Source organism: Peromyscus leucopus, chromosome 3 (assembly GCF_004664715.2).
Source record: "Peromyscus leucopus breed LL Stock chromosome 3, UCI_PerLeu_2.1, whole genome shotgun sequence".
NCBI lineage: Eukaryota > Metazoa > Chordata > Mammalia > Rodentia > Cricetidae > Peromyscus > Peromyscus leucopus.
This window is the reverse complement of record NC_051065.1, coordinates 57,610,227-57,628,323: the sequence shown is the minus strand read 5'-3', so window position 1 is coordinate 57,628,323 and position 18,097 is coordinate 57,610,227. Positions and strand designations below refer to the sequence as shown.

The following is an 18,097-nucleotide window of genomic DNA, read 5'->3' as shown; positions in this document are numbered from 1 at the left end:
AGCTTGGAAAGCAGATTCCAAGTTTCTGCTTTTATATCTTCAAGTGGCAAGAGTCTGATTTTTATCTATTTCAGAGATGTTCCCCAGGGGACACAACAATAAAGCCGACTGGATGGCATCCAACTGACTTTACCAACAGGGAAACGGAAGTTCTGAAGCCTCAGTGGACTAGACACTGATCGAAAATTCTGTCCACAAATCTGGTATATGTGCTGCCTGCCTCCTGCAGAATCTTAACACGGAAAGAAACTCTAACTACATTAAGAACAACTTTAAAATCATAAATACCTACCCAAGCATTCCTGACTCTTTGGTCTTTATGATGTACAGGAACATCAACAATGTATGAAACATGTTATTTCTGCCCTAGAATCAAGACAAAAACAGTAAGATTTAAACTAAAAAGATTCAGTTATATAGGCAAATGCAGATCTTACAGTGTGTATCCATCGGTTCAGAATTTTCCATAATTCAGAGTTGTATTCATTCACTACACAAAACTACTGCGGCGAGACAGAAAGGATCCAGAACACAGGGCTGAATCTGGAGCAGGAAAGGCCTGGCAGTGCAGGCAGAATGACAGGCGACAGGGAGGGTGACAGGGAGCAGCAGGATGCCAGAGGTACAGAGAAGCCTCCAACCTTGACTGCAGAGGCAGGAAATGGCTTCTGAAATGCAAAAGTGTAAGACAGACTTGAAATATGAACAGAAAGTTGGCAGACTGGGTGGGGTCTCACACATGCAGAACCAATGTGGTGAAATGTGGAATGAAGAAAGCATTTCTGATGTTGACACACATGGCACATAAAACATGTTCCATCCTCCAAGTGAACACAGTAACGAGAGTGGTCGGACTCACATAGCTCTTAGTTATACTTCAGAATACACTGCAGTATGCTTTTAGTATGTAAAGAACATATTAAATGATTTTACTGCTAAGGGACAGCTAGGCAATGTTTTGCTGGCTCTAAAATCCAAATTTTTTTTTTTGAGACAGGGTTTCTCTGTATCCCTGGCTGTTCTGGATCTCGCTCTGTAGAACAGGCTGGCCTTGAACTCACAGAGATCCGCCTGGCTCTGCCTCCCAAGTGCTAGGATTAAAGGCGTGCGCCACTACTGCCCGGCTGAAATCCAACTACTATATGTAAGTGTTGGGCTACAAAATCCCTCTATTGCTAGATCAAATTTTCCTTGACTTTGGGTGTTTGCTCAGGAATCTGAGGATACCTGAATTTACAAGGTAGTGGTTTTCTTTCATACAAAAACAAGGGGTGGGCATGGGTAGTGACAGCAATCTCAAAGGCTCACAATACTTACGCACTTACCACAGGAAAATTAATAAGCCAGAAAGAAGTGAGATTATTGTGTCTGCTAGGATCTGATGGAGATCTCACTGTGTAATTATTGCCAACAGCTGTGTATGGAGGCGTCTGCCTGAAATCCGAGTCATCGGGAAACTGAGGCAGGCAGGACTGAGCATTAGAAGCCAGCCTGGGCTACATGTTGAGATCCTTCCCCGCCCCCCCCCGCCCCCCCACCCCCACCCCCAATCCAAACTGAAAATCAACAAAAAGAAATTGCAGTCAATATAAAGATGATTAAAAAAAAAAAAAAAAATAGAAAGGTCTGAGGCCAGACTGGTCTACAAAGCGAGTTTTAGGACAGACAGGACTGTTACACAGAGAAACAGCCTTGAAAAACCATAAAACAAACAAACAAAAAACACCTAGCCCCCCAAAACACAAAACAAAACCAGAAAGAGCTGAGAAAATGGTGTACATCTCTAATCCCAGCACTCAGGAGGCAGAAGCAGGAGGATCTCTGTGTGTTTGAGGCCAGCCTGGTACACAGAGTGAGTTCTAGGACAACCAGAGCTAGTGAGACCCTGTTTCATACAAAACACAAACAACAGAAAGCCCCAAAGGAAATATTCGGAAGGTAACCTGACAAAATGGCCAGTCGCAGCGGCGGCAGCTTCTCAATGAGTGGTTTTCTTTACACCCCCAAGTTAAAATGTTGTATTCACAGTGCACAGAACACAAAACCGTGTATTGTCTCTCTCACACACACAGGCACAGCACTTGAGACGCTGGTGTTAAGATTACTGAAAACTTTAGGCCAGTCTGGGTTACAAAGTGAGACCCTGACTCAAAAATAAACAGATTCAATTTTTAAAACGTTATCAAAATGCCATCGTGACATTCCCTAGCAGCAAGTTCTTTAGGGTTCGGGACTCAGCTCCGTGGTAGAACGCCTGCCTGCCCAGTATACGGAGTCCTGAGTTCAATCCCCAGAATTGAAAAGAAATACCTTTGGAAGATTGTAAACATGGCGCTGATAGATTAGCTCATAATGTGGAGGGTTGACTGCACTCTGGTAAATACAAAACACATTTTCATTGGTGACATCTGTAAAGAAAATATGGCATGTTAAATAACTAAACCATGGCCAGCAGCAGTGTGGCATGCCTTTAATCCCAGCACTCAGGAGACAGAGGCAGGAGGATCTCTGTGAGTTCGAGGCCAGCCTTGATCTACAGACTGAGTTCCAGGACAGCCAGGGCTACACAGAGAAAGCCTGTCTCAAAAACCAAAACCAACCAAACAAAAAAACCAAAAACAACAACCCCAAACAACAACAACAACAAAACAACAACCCCTCCCCCCCAAAACCCAAACCAACCAAACTAAACAAAAACCCCAACACAAACCATAAAGGAATTTCAGGTGAAAATTTCACCGAGTTCTTTTTAGGAGGCAGTACCTGGTTTATTTGGTGTCTGAACAAAGTGTTGAGAAGTGAATGTTTTCCCATCGGGGTACTTAGGGTGTGGAGGTAGTCTGGAGTCAAGGTAGGTGCAAAACACATGCATGATGATCTGAGGAGAAAACAGTTGTGCAAAGTTAGAATGGCAATCTAGCACAGATTCATGGCTTTGAAAACATCTGCACAGATAAAAAAAAAACCTTTTTCTTTGTTTTTTTGAGACAGGATTTCTCTGTGTAGCTCTGGCTGTCCTGGAATTCAATCTGTAGACCAGGCTGGCCTCAAACTCATAGAGATCCGACTGTCTCTGCCTCCCAAATTAAATTTGGCTAAAAATTACTTTTTTTTTTTTTTTGGTTTTTCGAGACAGGGTTTCTCTGTGTAGCTTTGCGCCTTTTCCTGGAACTCACTTGGTAGCCCAGGCTGGCCTCGAACTCACAGAGATCCGCCTGGCTCTGCCTCCCGAGTGCTGGGATTAAAGGCGTGCGCCACCACCGCCCGGCTAAAAATTACTTTTTATAAAGAAAAGAAATTTACTTAAATCACAAAAGAATTTAGTGTGCTGATAATTAAGGCTAAGCTTATAGTTCAAACAATCCACTCCAGTGGGTCGAGCGCCTGCCCCTGGCTGAGATCTCCAGCACCCCCTAGAAAATTTCACACAAATTAAAAAAAAATATATTTGCTATCATATCAACTTAATCTTTTAATGGGAAGCTTTCCCTTCCAAATTTTAAAAGGAAAGGATTAAAAGCTCCAACATGAGGGGTGGGTGTGGCATATGGAGGGGACAATTTAAACACCAAACTTACTTCATCATTTTTTTTTATAGCAATTCAGGAAAGCAGAACATTCCTCCTCCCTCTTTGAATTTCTCCCTCACCCTTGTGTGGATGCATGAATGTATGTGTGTGTGTGTGTGTGTGCACACGCATGTATTTCGAGACTGTACCCAGAGTCTCAAACACACTAGACAAATGTTCTGTCACAGATTTATACACTTAGCCTTTTTTTATTTTGATACAAGGTCTCATTAAGTTATTCAGGTTGGCCTTGATCTTACTCTGTAGCAGCTTAAGCAGGCCTGGATGGGAACTTGCCATCTTTCTGCCTCAGCTTTTAAAGTAGTAGGGATAACAGGCCTATATTTGACCTGACTCCTTATTTTAAGTAGAGAATTTGCAATCATGCAGTTGCCAGCAAACCAAGGAAATCTGCATACATTCAATTCTCAATTTGAATATCAACATCAAAAATTAATTTTCATGTAAATAGTTAATTCAAAAAATCCCACAATTTTGAAAAACATAAACTTTAAAGCCCTTTGATTTGCTAAATATGATGGTAGCAATCTTTCCTAAAATAATAATCCCACATAAGAAAGAATGTGTCATAATATTCTTTAACACAGAAAAACAAATTCTTTCCCATCATCACTTTATCAACAGTTAAATGATGATACGTAATAACGAAAAGTGCTTAAATGTCACAAAAGTGAAAAGGGAGCAGAACACATCAACGGCACAAGTGTTCCTCAGCCGTCTTCAGGGACCTGAACCAGCAGCACCACTTGACGGGGCAGACAGTCTTCACAGTGGCTGGGCAAGAGGCTGATGGTACTCTAGTCATGATTTTCCTTAGTGCCCAAATCCTTTCTAATACTTTGTAAGGGAGAATGAAAGCATGGAAACAGAACAATAAAGGAAGCCGTCCGTACAGCAGCATCAGTGGGCAGGTCTGTATCCCACTTGCGCCCTTTGAAGTCTCCGCCTCTGTTCCACCGGAACGAACTCATACAGCCTCCCTGAGAAAGTTCTGTGCAAAAGAAGTCAAAATTAAAATGCTGAGACATATTTTAAAAAAAGAAAAAACAAACCAAAAAGAGAAAGGAAAGCTAGAAGATTACAGTAGTAAAGCACACTGTTGTAAAAACTTACCAGAATATCCCCCAAAAGGAACATAAGATATAAAAGTTAACATCGCTACAAAGAATCGGGTAATTCTGAAATATGACTGCACAGTTAGAATGTCTTATATGGGCTGCTAACAGAATTTTTTAATTGTGGAGAACTGCATTGCAGGTATGTAAAGCCATGTTCTTAGCAAAACATATGCTGAAACGTGCTGTGGGATGTCTTTCTGGACGCTATGAATGTGCTGCTCTGATTGGTTGATAAATAAAGCCGTTTAGCCTATGACAAGTATAGCTAGGCAGGAAATTGAAGAGAGAAACAGAAGAAAGGCAGGGGGGCAAGAGCCAGCACCACCAGGAGAAGCAAGATGTGAAATTACCGGTAAGCCATGGCCACATGGCAACTTAGATAATAGAGATGAGTCAAGATATAAGAGCTAGCTAGCAAGAAGCCTGCCATAGGCCATGCAATTGGCAATTAATATTAAGCCTCTGCATGATTATTTTATAAGCAGCTGTGGGACCTTGGGGCCGGGCGAGACTGGAGAAATATTCCAGCTACAGAAAAGTAATGATGTCTACGATGGACTCTCAAAAACTTGTGTGTATGTATATACATGGAGGGAGAATCAAATATGGGGAACCACGTCGGTTCACTTTAAGTGGCATGACTTTCATTATAGCCTGGAGGTGGTGGCGCACGCCCTTAATCCTAGCACTTGGAGTCAGAGGCAGGCGGATCTCTGTGAGTTCAAGGCTAATCTAGTCTACAGAGTGAGTTCCAGAACAGCCACAGCTGTTACACAGAGAAACTCTGTCTCAAAAAACCAAAAAACCACCACCACCAACAACAAAAACAAAAAACAAACAAAATAAAGCATTCAATATTTTTGTATTTTGATGATACCTCATATACATATTTTCAATTTATATGTACACTATCAACAAAGCCAACACTATCAAAATATCTGAATCTGAATCTATAGGAAATATAGAGAACAGAAGTTCTATAAACTATACCATGGATATATTCACACATCCCAACTCTGTAAGACAACAATCTATGTCTTTCAATAAATACCTTGTAAAGATTAAAAAAAAAAAAAAAAAGGATGGACAGGAAAACTACAACTTAAAAGAAACAGATTAATTTATCATAATACATGATAGTATTTGAATCCTGCTTCAAACAAACAGTATTTAAAACAGGATTATATATTTCCTGAGATGGTAGACACACACCGGATGTTTCATAAAATAAGGGAAATATTACAAATGTGAGGTATGATAGCTAATATGTGCTAACAGTATGGTAGCATTGTATAGCCTTATGTTTTAGAGATACACTAAGGAAACATTATGGGGCTGGAGAGATGGTTCAGTGGTTAAGAGCACCGGCTGCTCTTCCAGAGTTCCTGAGTTCAATTCCCAGCACCCTCATGGCAGCTCACAACTGTCTGTAGCTCCAGTTCCAGGGAATCTGATACCCTTATAACATTCATGCAGGCAAAACACCATTGCACATGAAATAACAATAAGTCATTAAAAAAGAAAACATTGGGCCGGGCGTGGTGGCGCACGCCTTTAATCCCAGCACTCGGGAGGCAGAGCCAGGCGGATCTCTGTGAGTTCGAGGCCAGCCTGGGCTACCAAGTGAACTCCAGGAAAAGCGCAAAGCTACACAGAGAAACCCTGTCTCGAAAAAAAAAAAAAACCAAAAAAAAAAAAAAAAAAAAAAAAAAAAAAGAAAACATTACAGATGAGCGGACAACTGAAAGACCATCCACTGAGGAGCTTTACAAATGGGATGGCCCTGACTGACAGCAAACCCAGGACTTCCTCATTCAAACAGAAGGGAGAAAGTAATACAGGGCAGGTGGCCTGAGCAGAGAGATGTCTGAACTGCCTGATGTTTAGAAGAAGGCTGTGGGAGGGTTTTTGTTTGTTTGTTTGTTTGTTTGAGGTGCTGGGCATTGAGTAAGCAATCAGATACGTTCTCTATCATGGAGTTCCATGTAGTGTTCCATGTACACTTAAAATTCTCCGTATGTGCTAAGTTTCTACAAAGTCATGAAAAAATGCTTATTCCTAAGACTGAATCCAAGCATGGGTTAAGGCAGAGGACTCTAACACTTTCCAGTTAAAATGTCTGAAAATTTTGAATACTGAAATACCATTTTTAAAACTTGCTTTAACAAAGGAACATTTTACAGTCTGTCCAAATGAAAAGTAATTCTAACTTTATAAATTGTTCTCTAAGAGGAGAGGTATAATGAAGAGAGTAGATGGGCGGGCTTGGGAGGCTGACCTTCCTGATTCCAGGTCAGTTTCCTCAGATCCCACCTACCCCCATCCTAAGCACATAACAGAAACCACGAATTAAATGGAAATCACAAAAATTACAAGAATCAGATTAGCATCCAATTACAAAGAAAACCACAGTGGCACCCAGTCCTTGGTAGTGTTAGGAGTAGAAGATGAGTGCAGCTGTTGACTCATACTTACGTTTCTTACACAGAATAAAAATAATTAAAATACTCAGGGATAGTCTTCTGACAGTTCTTAGTGCGCTAAATAGGTAACTGAAAAGTTGTTCAAGTATAAGCCTTAATTAACCCGTGCTTAAATATATACTTATAAAATACAAGGCCATAATTACATTTTTACTTTTTCAAAATATGTTTTTCCTTGTTATCTTTCATTTAAAAAATCCTAATATTGCAAAAGAGCTTTCATTTTTCCTCTTCAAATCAAGTTACCTTTGATTCTTTCAAACAAGTACTCCTGATTTGGTGTTAGGTCTAAATACTGCACAATTGCATTCAGAGTTGGGATGAGAGGAGCTTTGACCAGGGCAGCTTGCTTCAAGCTGGTAACACTCGCCTCTGTTAAAACACAAAGAACACAAATTCCTCACCACAGAGACTTGCAGTGAACTTCAAAGTTTTCCTTTGCCTGTTTTCAAATAGCTGGCTCCTTAATGCCGTCAAAGTTTCACACAAGTGGGGGATGTCTTCTTGATACTCTAGCTCACATTTCACCCTCTTCTCAGCACAAAGATGAGTAACTACCCCTATGCTGTGTTTCTGTCCGAGCACTAATTATTTTCTTCTACCATTCTTGTCTGTCTCATCTATTAGAAAGAGCCCAACAAAGGCAGGGGCTTCAGTCATTGTTTTATAGGGCTACGCCATCCCAATGCCTAAAACAGTACCCGGCACATTGTAATACTCAGGATTTGTTGAAAGAATAAAGGGGAGCAAGAATTAATCTTTCTTAAAAGATTTACTTTATAATTTTTTTTTTTTTTTTTTTTTTTTTTTTTTTGGTTTTTCGAGACAGGGTTTCTCTGTAGTTTTGCGCCTTTCCCGGAACTCACTCTGTAGTCCAGGCTGGCCTCGAACTCACAGAGATCCACCTGGCTCTGCCTCCCGAGTGCTGGGATTAAAGTCGTGCACCACCACCGCCCGGCCCTTACTTTATATTTTAAAGATGTCTTGCCTACATGTATATACTTGGTGCCATCTAAGGCTGAAGAGGATGTCAGATCCTCAGGAACTGGAGATACATTTGATTGTGAGCTGCCATGGAGGTGATAGGAATTGAGCCTGGTCTTCTGGAAGAGCACAAGAGCACCTTTCTGGCCCTTATTTTTCAATGATTTTTAACCATTCGTATTTCTGTGTCTGTGTAAAGAGCACAGCAGTGTAGGTGCCCATGGGAACCAGAGGTGTCAGGTCTCTTGGAGCTGGAGTTTCAGGTGGTTGGTGAGGACTGGAAACTGAACCCAGGTCCTCTGTCAGAGCACTATGTGCTCTTAATACTGAGTCATCTTTCCAGGCCAGAATGGGTAATAAAATGTAAAAGATGCATTTTGAGTATTAGTTGGGCATAAAAAGAAATAAAGTACATGGATGAAACTTAAAAACATTATTTCCCGTGAAAGACATCAGTCACAAAGGACCACACGCTGAGTGGCACCACTAACATGAACTACCCTGACAGGCCTGTCTGCAGAGACGGGAACAGGCTAGGGCTTGCAAACGGCCGAGGGAGTGTGTGGAAAGGACAGGGACTGCTGAAGGGTGTGGGTGATGAGACAGTATAAAATTAGCTGGGGTGATGGAGGGTTCAAGCCAAACCTATGGACTGTCCACTTTCAACAGGCAAATGGTACAGAAGGTAAGCATACCTCAAATAAAGCTGCTATATTTAAAAAACAATTACAAACGTTTCCTTCTTCACCTGAAGACAACGGAAGATGTTGCACAGCCCATTACAAGAAGCCATTTTCCACTGAACTCATTTCCTGGAGTAAACCCCAGACAGAGTTCTGCTTCACATACCTCCTATCTGTAGCTCAGGACAGCCCATCCGTCTCATCTGAGTGCTGACAGACTCGATCTCTTGCACAAGTGGCACTAATATTGTCTCATTGATCCACTAGGAAGGAATGAAGAATAGCTTCTGTAGTTACCATTCCAAAGTGTTGCTCAAATCATTACTTTTTTCCTTTTTCAGGCAACTTTTTGTCTTCCACTTGACTAACAGAATCATAAAACCTGGTGATGCTGAGAGCACAGATATGCTACCACACACAAATCAAGTTACATTCTTAAGTCATATACGCTTTTCATTTCAGACAATGTGAAACTTTCAACTAGATATCAATTCTTTTTCCTACATTTCTGTTTTTAAGATGGACATAGTAACTCATGCCTGTAATCTGAGTGCTTGGGAGGTGAGGCAGGAGGACTGTGAGAAGCTTGAGACCAGCTGGCATACATACATACACACACATATATATACATACATACATACATACACATATACATACATACATACATACACACACACACACACACACACACACACACACACACACACACACATACATCAAGTACCACATCAGCCAGAGCTACATTATAAGACGTGTCTCCAAAACAAACTACTTTCTGATGGTTATTCTTGACTGAAAGGAAACATGACCGACCATCAGTCTACATTTCTAGAGGTAATTACTCACATCTTACCATACCACTTATACTGGTTTATAATCAGTAAAATAGTTTTCAAACTAGGGTAACTGATTAACTCATTATAGGCTTGCCCATGACTAGCTGCAGACAAATAGATTTATTATACTTAAAAGCAGTTTGTAACTATTACAGTATTTAAAGGTAATATTGTAAAGATTGGGGATTTCAAATCCCCCTTTCCATGGCTAGTATCAAACTAATTTGGAGGTGTGAAAAGGTCACACAAAGGGAATCTGTGTCTGTTACGTTTGTGTGTTACTGTTCTCTGTATTTGCAGTGACCCTGACCACTACTTTTGTTCCTAAGCTTTTGTTTCACTATGAAAGGATGAAAATGTTCCAGACGAAATACAAATTCACAATTCCTTATAAGAAGTTTGAATCAGAAAACCTTTGAAAATTGAAAGCCCCTTTCTTTTTTATATTATTTTATTTTTAGTTGTCTCTCTGTGTGTGTGTGTGTGTGTGTGTGTGTGTGTGTGCGCGCGCATGTGCGTAGAGGGGCTCACTCAAGCCAGAGGCACTGGAAGCCTCTCAGCTGCAGCTACAGGTGATGTAAGCTGCCTGACATGGGTCCTTGGGAGCAGACCCAGGTCCTCTGCAAGAGCATCCATGCTCACAGCTGCTAACCCATCTCTCCAGCTCCTGAAAGCCTGTCAAGTCTTTTCATTTTAAATGCTAGCATTTCAGTCTGCTTGTAATGGAAGTATAACAATGTACAGTTCCGAGGACATCCTGTCACTTACTCATTCCTGTATGTGTGCACCTTGAACAGTCCATTCTAACAGAGGTTCTAACATTATTACATGCAAACAACTCGCTATCTACTCTTTGGTGCTAGCAAAACTGCCTAGTTAAAAGAGATACAGGTCTCATCCCCAGAAATTCTGACTGAGAATGATGGTACTGGACTCAAAATATTGCATTTATTTATTTATTTATTTTCTTGTATTTTTTTTTTTCTTGAAACAATGGCCCGTGATATAGCCCAAGCTAGTCTTAAACTCTCACACTCTTGCCTCAGTGGCCTTAGAATGTATTATATGCATGTGCCACCATACCTGGCTAGCTACCTCTCCCTCTTGATACCTTAAAGTGTAATAATAAAACAAAATTCTTCCAAGCCATGGAGGGGGAGTTAGTCTGACACAGAACCCAGGACTCACAGACACTCTGAGAATGAGAGAAGAAACCCGAGAAGCCAGCATGCCTGTGGGGGAGTCGGTGTACACAGTGGGGGGATTCTTGTCTAGGGAGGGAAGGAAACTGCACGAATACTCAGTAGCATCCAGCACACCAGAGTTTTCCCAGGGTCACCTTCTTGTCTCCTCACAATTCTAGGTATGTAATGTACTGACAGAAAATCTTTTTGGGAAATAAAATTGAAAATTTGGGGAAGGGAAGAACTTAAAAACATGCTGTTCCTTTATTTTCTCTAACTACACTGGTTAAACACGGAAAGGAATATACAATCCCAAGAAAGCAGAAGCTGTGAGGTGACAGTCTTCTGTACCCTGTATGTGTGTAACTTGAACAGTCAGTTCTGACAGAGGGGACAGTCCTCTCATCCCTATGTGCACCTTGAACAGTCAGTTCTGACAGAGGGGACTGTCCTCTCATCCCTATGTGCACCATCACTTTTTTGTTTTTTGTGAGACAGGGTTTTTGGATCTTGCTCTGTAGACCAGAACTCAGAGATCCCCCTGGCTCTGCCTCCCCAGTGCTGGGATTAAAGGCGTGCACAGTCATTTTTAACAGTTAATTCTAACATTCTCATGAATAACCTCAGTTGATAGTCTGATATTGTCCAGCAACTGGCACAAGACACAACTTACAACTTATATTTCTTCCTTTTTTTTTAAATTGTGTGTGTGTGTGTGTGTGTGTGTGAGAGAGAGACCAGAATCATAAGCCTACCCTACACCGACTGGGAACAGGCAAGACCCCATCTCCGGACTGGCAGATCACGTCTCTAGCTCCTAGGCCCCACCCATCAGAGTCCCAGGGACCAGACAGCTACCTTTCCCTGCTCCCCGACCAAAAACAAAACAAACAACAACAACAACAACAAAACCAAAACCAACCCCTACGAACCTAACAACCACTGGAGCCATAAGCCCACCCTACACCAACTGGGAACAACTGGTCCCTGAGACAGAACCCATTAACACTAACTGGACTAAGCTAATCCCAGAAAAACAGAGCCCAACAGCACCGATTTGACCAAGAACTCCTAGTGGACTAAGACTAACAATTAGAACAAGAGAGGCACCTTCAGACACAGACACTGCCTACACCGAGCAGAGGAAGAGATGAGTAGACGCCAGTGCAAAAATACAGGCAACAACATAAAGACCTATATGACAACATCAGAACCTAGTGATTCTACACCTGCAAGACCTGAACATACCAAGGCAGAAGAAACAGAAGAAATCAATCCTAAAAATGACTTTAAGAAGATGATAGAGGCCCTTAAAGAGGAAATTAAAAACTCCCTTAAAGAGGAAATAAAAAATTCCCTTAAAGAAATGGAAGAAAAAACAAATAAAAAATTGGAAGAAATCAAAGAAAGCCAAGAAAAAGTAATTAAACAGAAGAAGGAAACAGTTCAAGATTTGAAAATTGAAATTGAGACAATGAAGAAAACACAAACTGAGGGAATGCTGGAAATAGAAATTCTGACTAAACGAACAGGAACTTTACAGAAGCAAGCATAACTAACCGAATGCAAGAGATGGAACAGAGAATCTCTGATGTTGAAGACACAATAGAGAAAATAGATTCGTCAGTCAAAGAAAACACTAAAGATAAAAAAAGTCATAACACAAAATGTACAAGAAATTTGGGACACCATGAAAAGACCAAACCTAAGAATAATAGGGATAGAAGGAGAAGAATACCAACTCAAAGGCAAAGAAAATATATTCAACAAAATCACAGAAGAAAACTTTCCTAACCTAAAGAAAGAAATACCTATGAAGATACAAGAAGCTTACAGAACACTGAAAAAAGTCCCCTTGCCACATAATAATCAAAACACTAAACATACAGAACAAAGAAAAAATATTAAGAGCCACAAAGGAAAAAGGCCAAGTAACATATAAAGGCAAACCCATCAGAATAACACCAGACTTCTCAATAGAGACTATGAAAGCTAGAAGGTCCTGGACAAATCTCATGCAGACACTAAGAGACCATGGATGCCAACCCAGACTATTATACCCAGCAAAACTCTCGATCACCATAGGTGGAGTAAAGAAAATATTCCAGGATAAAACCAGATTTAAACAATACCTATCCACAAATCCAGCCCTACAAAAGCACTAGAAGGAAAAATGCAACCTAAAGAAGCTAAACACATCCATGAAAACTCAGGCAATAGATAATCCCACACCAACAAATACCAAAGAAGGAAAACGCAACACTACCACAAAAAAAAAAAAAAAAAAAAAAACCAAAAACAAACAAACAAAAAAAAAACAAGAATTAACAATCATTAGATAAGAAAACAGGATCCATCCCTCTGCTGCATACAAGAAACACACCTTAACTTCAAAGACAGACACTACCTCAGAGTAAAGGGCTGGGAAAAGGATTTCCAAGCAAATGGACCTAAGAAGCAAGCTTGTATAGCTATCCTAATATCTAATAAAATAGACTTCAAACTAAAATCAGTTGAAAGAGATCAGGATGGACATTACATATTTATCACAGGAAAAATCCCACCAAGATGAAGTCTTGATTCTGAACACTCATGCCCCAAATACAAAGGCACCCACAATCATAAAAGAAACATTACTAAAGCTTAAATCACACATCAAACCCAACACATTAGTAGTGGGAGATTTCAACATACCACTCTCACCAAAAGACAGATCTATCAGACTGAAACTTAAGAAAGAAATAAAGGACCTAACAAAAATGGCAATCTTACCAAAAGCAATCTACACATTCAATGCAATCCCCATCAAAATCCCAACACAATTCTTCACAGACTTGGAAAGAAAAATACTCAACTTCAAATATGGAAAAACAAAAGACCCAGGATAGCTAAAAAAAAAAAAAAAAAAAAAAAAAAAAAAAAAAAAATCCTGTATAATAAAGCAACCTCTGGAGGCATCACCATCCTTGACCTCAAGCTCTACTATAGAGCTATAGTAATAAAAACAGCTTGGTACTGACATAAAAACCAACATACAGACCAATGGAATCGAATTGAAGATCCTGACATTAATCCATACACATATGAACACCTGATTTTTGACAAAGAAGCCAAAACTATACAATGGAAAAGAGAAAGCATCTTCAACAAATGGTGCTGGCATAACTGGATGTCAATACGTAAAAGATTACAAATAGATCCATATCTGTCACCATGCACAAAACTCAAGTCCAAGTGGATCAAAGACCTCAACATAAATCCAGTTACACTAAACTTGATAGAAGAGAAAGTAGGAAGTACTCTTGAATGCATTGGCACAGGAGATCACTTCCTAAATATAACACCAGCAGCACAGACACTGAGAACAACAATTAATAAATGGGACCTCGGCCGGGCAGTGGTGGCGCATGGCCGGGCGGTGGTGGCTCACGCCTTTAATCCCAGCACTCGGGAGGCAGAGCCAGGCGGATCTCTGTGAGTTCGAGGCCAGCCTGGGCTACCAAGTGAGCTCCAGGAAAGGCGCAAAGCTACACAGAGAAACCCTGTCTCGAAAAACCAAAAATAAATAAATAAATAAATAAATAAATGGGACCTCTTGAAACTGAGAAGCTTTTGTAGGGCAAAGGACATGGTCAATAAGACAAAACAACAGCCTAGAGAATGGGGAAAGATCTTCACCAATCCCACATCTGACAGAGGACTGATCTCCAAAGTATATAAAGAACTCAAGAAACTAGATTCAAAATACTGAACAATTCAATTAAAAATTGGGCTAAAGAGCTAAATAGAGAATTTTCAAAAGAAGAATCTCAAATGGCTGAAAGACATTTAAAGAAATGCTCAACATCTTTAATCGTCAGAGAAATACAAATCAAAACGACTCTGAGATACCACCGTACACCTATCAGAATGATTATGATCAAAAACACTAATGACAGTCTATGTTGGAGAGGATTCGGAGCAAAGGGAACACTCCACTGTTGGTGGGAGTGCAAACTTGTACAACCACTGTGGAAATCAGTATGGCGGTTTCTCAGAAAATTGGGAATCGATCTACCTCAAGATCCAGCCATACCACTCTTGGGCATATATCCAAGAAAGGCTCAATGCCACAAAGATACATGCTCAACTATGTTCATAGCAGCATTATTCGTAATAGCCAGAACCTGGAAACAACCTAGATGCTCGTCAACTGAAGAATGGATTAAGAAAATGTGGCACATATACACAATGGAGTACTACTCAGCAGAGAAAAACAATGACAGCATGAAATTTGCAGGCAAATGGATGGAACTAGAAAATATCATCCTGAGTGAGGTAACCCAGACTCAGAAGGACAAACACGGTATGTACTTACTCATAAGTGGACACTAGATATAAAGCAAAGGACAATCAGACTGCAACCCACAGAACCAGGGAGGCTACATAGCAGGGAGGACCCTAGGATGACTGTGGCTTATAATAAGTTTTGGCTTTACTCAATCACTGGGCAAGCCTCAAGGAAACATTTCACTATTAAGATAAGAATTTGTACTGTATTAAGCTGATAATAGAAAAATAAATAAATAACTAAATAAAAACGAAACAAAAAAAGTAGTTGACCAATGTATAATAGACTCCACAGTTTGTCTGTGTGTTTTTATTCGGGTACAGTTGGTGTTTTGTTTGGGGTGGTATTTTATCTTATTTCCTTGGTTTTGTTGTTGTATTAGTTTTCTGTTTGTTTTTTGAGAAAGAACTTCAGGAAGGACTTGCGGGAGAGGAAGATTATGATCAAAATTTATTGAAAGTTAAAAATTGTTTTAAATAATAAAAAATTAATAAGAATTAAAAAAAAGATTTATTTATTTTAATTTTATGTGTGTGTTCATATGCATGTATATATGTCTACCAGAATGTATGTATGTCTGGTGCCCATGGAGATCAAAAGAGGGCATCAGATCTCCTGGAACTAGAATTATAGGTGGTTGTGAGTCACCATTTGGATGATGGGAATTGAACCTGGGTCCTCTGGAAGAGCAGCCAGTGCTCTTAACGGCTGAACCATCACTCCAGCCTACAACTTACATTTCTAAACTTGGCTGTCCATGAATCCATGTGGTCAAGAAGCTGTCTATTCATTGTCACTCTTGCCCAGACCTGTTTAAAAGGGAAAAAAAAGGCCCATCAGATACACTAATATTCATTTAATTAGCATTTAGTAATTTTCTTAGTACAAACTCAGGGTTGTTGTTCATGAACGAATATGTCTTTAAAAGTCCCTTATTCTAGCCAGGCGGCGGTGGGAGGCAGAGCCAGGCAGATCTCTATGAGTTTGAGGCCTATAGAGCAAGATCCAGGACAGGCACCAAAACAACACAGAGAAATTCTTTATTCTGGTAGGTTAGAGTGTCTGTGTGTTTTGCTTTCAAGCACAAAGTAAAAATATAAAACCCCATATCTAATATTAAATGGATGAAGAGCAGACTGACAAATACACATATTTTAAAAGCAATTGTCTGGCACACTGAGAATTTTTAAATTCTTTATTTTTACTTTATGTGCATTGGTGTTTTGCCTCACGTATGTCTGTGTTGAGGATGTCAGATCTCTGGAACTGGAGTTACAGACAGCTGTGAGCTGCCGTGTGGGTGCTGGGAACTAAACCAGGGTCCTCTGGAAGGGCAGCCAGTGCTCTTAACTGCTGAGCCATCAATCCAGCCCCGAGAATTTTTTATCTTTTATTTGGTGCAGTGCTAAGGATGAACCATAGTGCCTTGTATACGCTACACAATAGGCACTCTACAACTGAGTTAATACCTAGCTGTTGAGAACCTTTTTCTAATGATCAGAGAAAGGTATTTTAGGCAGGACAGTTTAGTCAACTATGTATCATCAACTGTAAAAATTTCAATGACAAAAGCTACTCCACAAATGAATGTAATTTATATTTCTAACCAGTAAAAGTGAAGATCATAGGAAAAAAGTTTTCTAGAGATAAACTATTTTCTAGCAATCTGAAAATCATAATATATGAAATCATTTGTATTTTCCCTTTACCTCTTCTGCAGCTTGCTTAGAACTGAGATCAGCTTCATCTTTGTTAGCACATGGGGCCTGAGACCTACAGGCCAGCTGATACTGAAACTTCTTTAAGGTTTGTGCATAGTCCCCCACGGAACGACTGTAATTCCAGAAGGTGGGGCTGCTGGAAGGGGAGGTGGAGTCTGGGCTCCCTGCAGTGAAAAATGAAGAGTTTTAGTTTTCCCAATAACTTCTTATGTAGCAGTAACTCAGGGACACTGGGTATCTAGGGACTAGGAAACTTCTGACAGTACTCAAGGGTCAGAAGACAAGCGCTGCCCACAGTACTCAAGGTATCAGAAGACAAGCACTGCCCACAGTACTCAAGGTATCAGAAGACAAGTACTCCCCACAGTACTCAAGGAGTCAGAAGACAAGTACTCCCCACAGTACTCAAGGAACCAGAAGACAAGTACTCCCCACAGTACTCAAGGAACCAGAAGACAAGCACTGCCCACAATACTCAAGGAGTCAGAAGACAAACCCAGAAGCATCTCCCCTGGCCCCCAACACTGTCTTCTCTTTGGAGCTCACTGGTTAGATATGAAAAAGAACATAAAAGAATATTACTAAGCACTACCAACATAAGAGGCCTAAGAATTATGAATGGTTGGAAGTGTCTTGTTTCTTTCTGTTGTAAAATTAAGCTTGTTATTCCCTAAGACAGATAATGATCAGGAAGACCAAATGTTTGGAAGCTCCTCTGAACAGAGTTAACAGCAGCACTGTTAAAAAGCCTTTCTCAACTCCAGGCTATACAAATTGTGTTTCCCATGGTACCCTGTAGTAATTCCTGTGTTGATTAAAACTACCTGTGAAATTTAAGAACTGCCATCTAGGAGCCCCTTGCCACCAGGGCCTCCTCTTAAGGCCCTTACTGCACTTAAGGATTAGTCAGTCTGCACTCCCCAAGAAAAGCTAAGCTCTTTACAGCAGGAATGACTTCTCTTCCACCAGCATGTAGCACAGCTGACACATGAGTCCTCAGTAACAAGTGTACTTATGAAGGGCTTATTCTTTCAGAGTCTGAGGCAAGGTTTCCATCCAGCCTGCCAAGAATACACAAAACTGCTAAAACTGAAAAGTATATAACAAAAATCATACAAATTACTAGCAAATGAGACCCCCAAGCATAAAAATCAATTGCAAAAGTGGA

General features: G+C 40.4%; 1 protein-coding gene across 2 annotated transcripts in view; it reads right to left on the bottom strand.

Moving 5' to 3' along the window:
* Tmem209 (transmembrane protein 209) overlaps nucleotides 1-18,097 on the bottom strand; it is a 34,732-nt gene that overhangs the window by 5,644 nt on the left and 10,991 nt on the right. For both annotated transcript variants that reach the window (XM_028866178.2, XM_028866177.2), the window contains exons 7-14: nucleotides 16,918-17,093; nucleotides 15,946-16,017; nucleotides 9,025-9,121; nucleotides 7,438-7,563; nucleotides 4,484-4,581; nucleotides 2,764-2,878; nucleotides 2,311-2,408; nucleotides 293-366 (exon numbers count right to left, since the gene is read on the bottom strand). In XM_028866178.2, coding sequence (XP_028722011.1) covers nucleotides 293-366; nucleotides 2,311-2,408; nucleotides 2,764-2,878; nucleotides 4,484-4,581; nucleotides 7,438-7,563; nucleotides 9,025-9,121; nucleotides 15,946-16,017; nucleotides 16,918-17,093 — 856 coding nt within the window. The remainder of the gene's footprint in view (nucleotides 1-292; nucleotides 367-2,310; nucleotides 2,409-2,763; nucleotides 2,879-4,483; nucleotides 4,582-7,437; nucleotides 7,564-9,024; nucleotides 9,122-15,945; nucleotides 16,018-16,917; nucleotides 17,094-18,097) is intronic.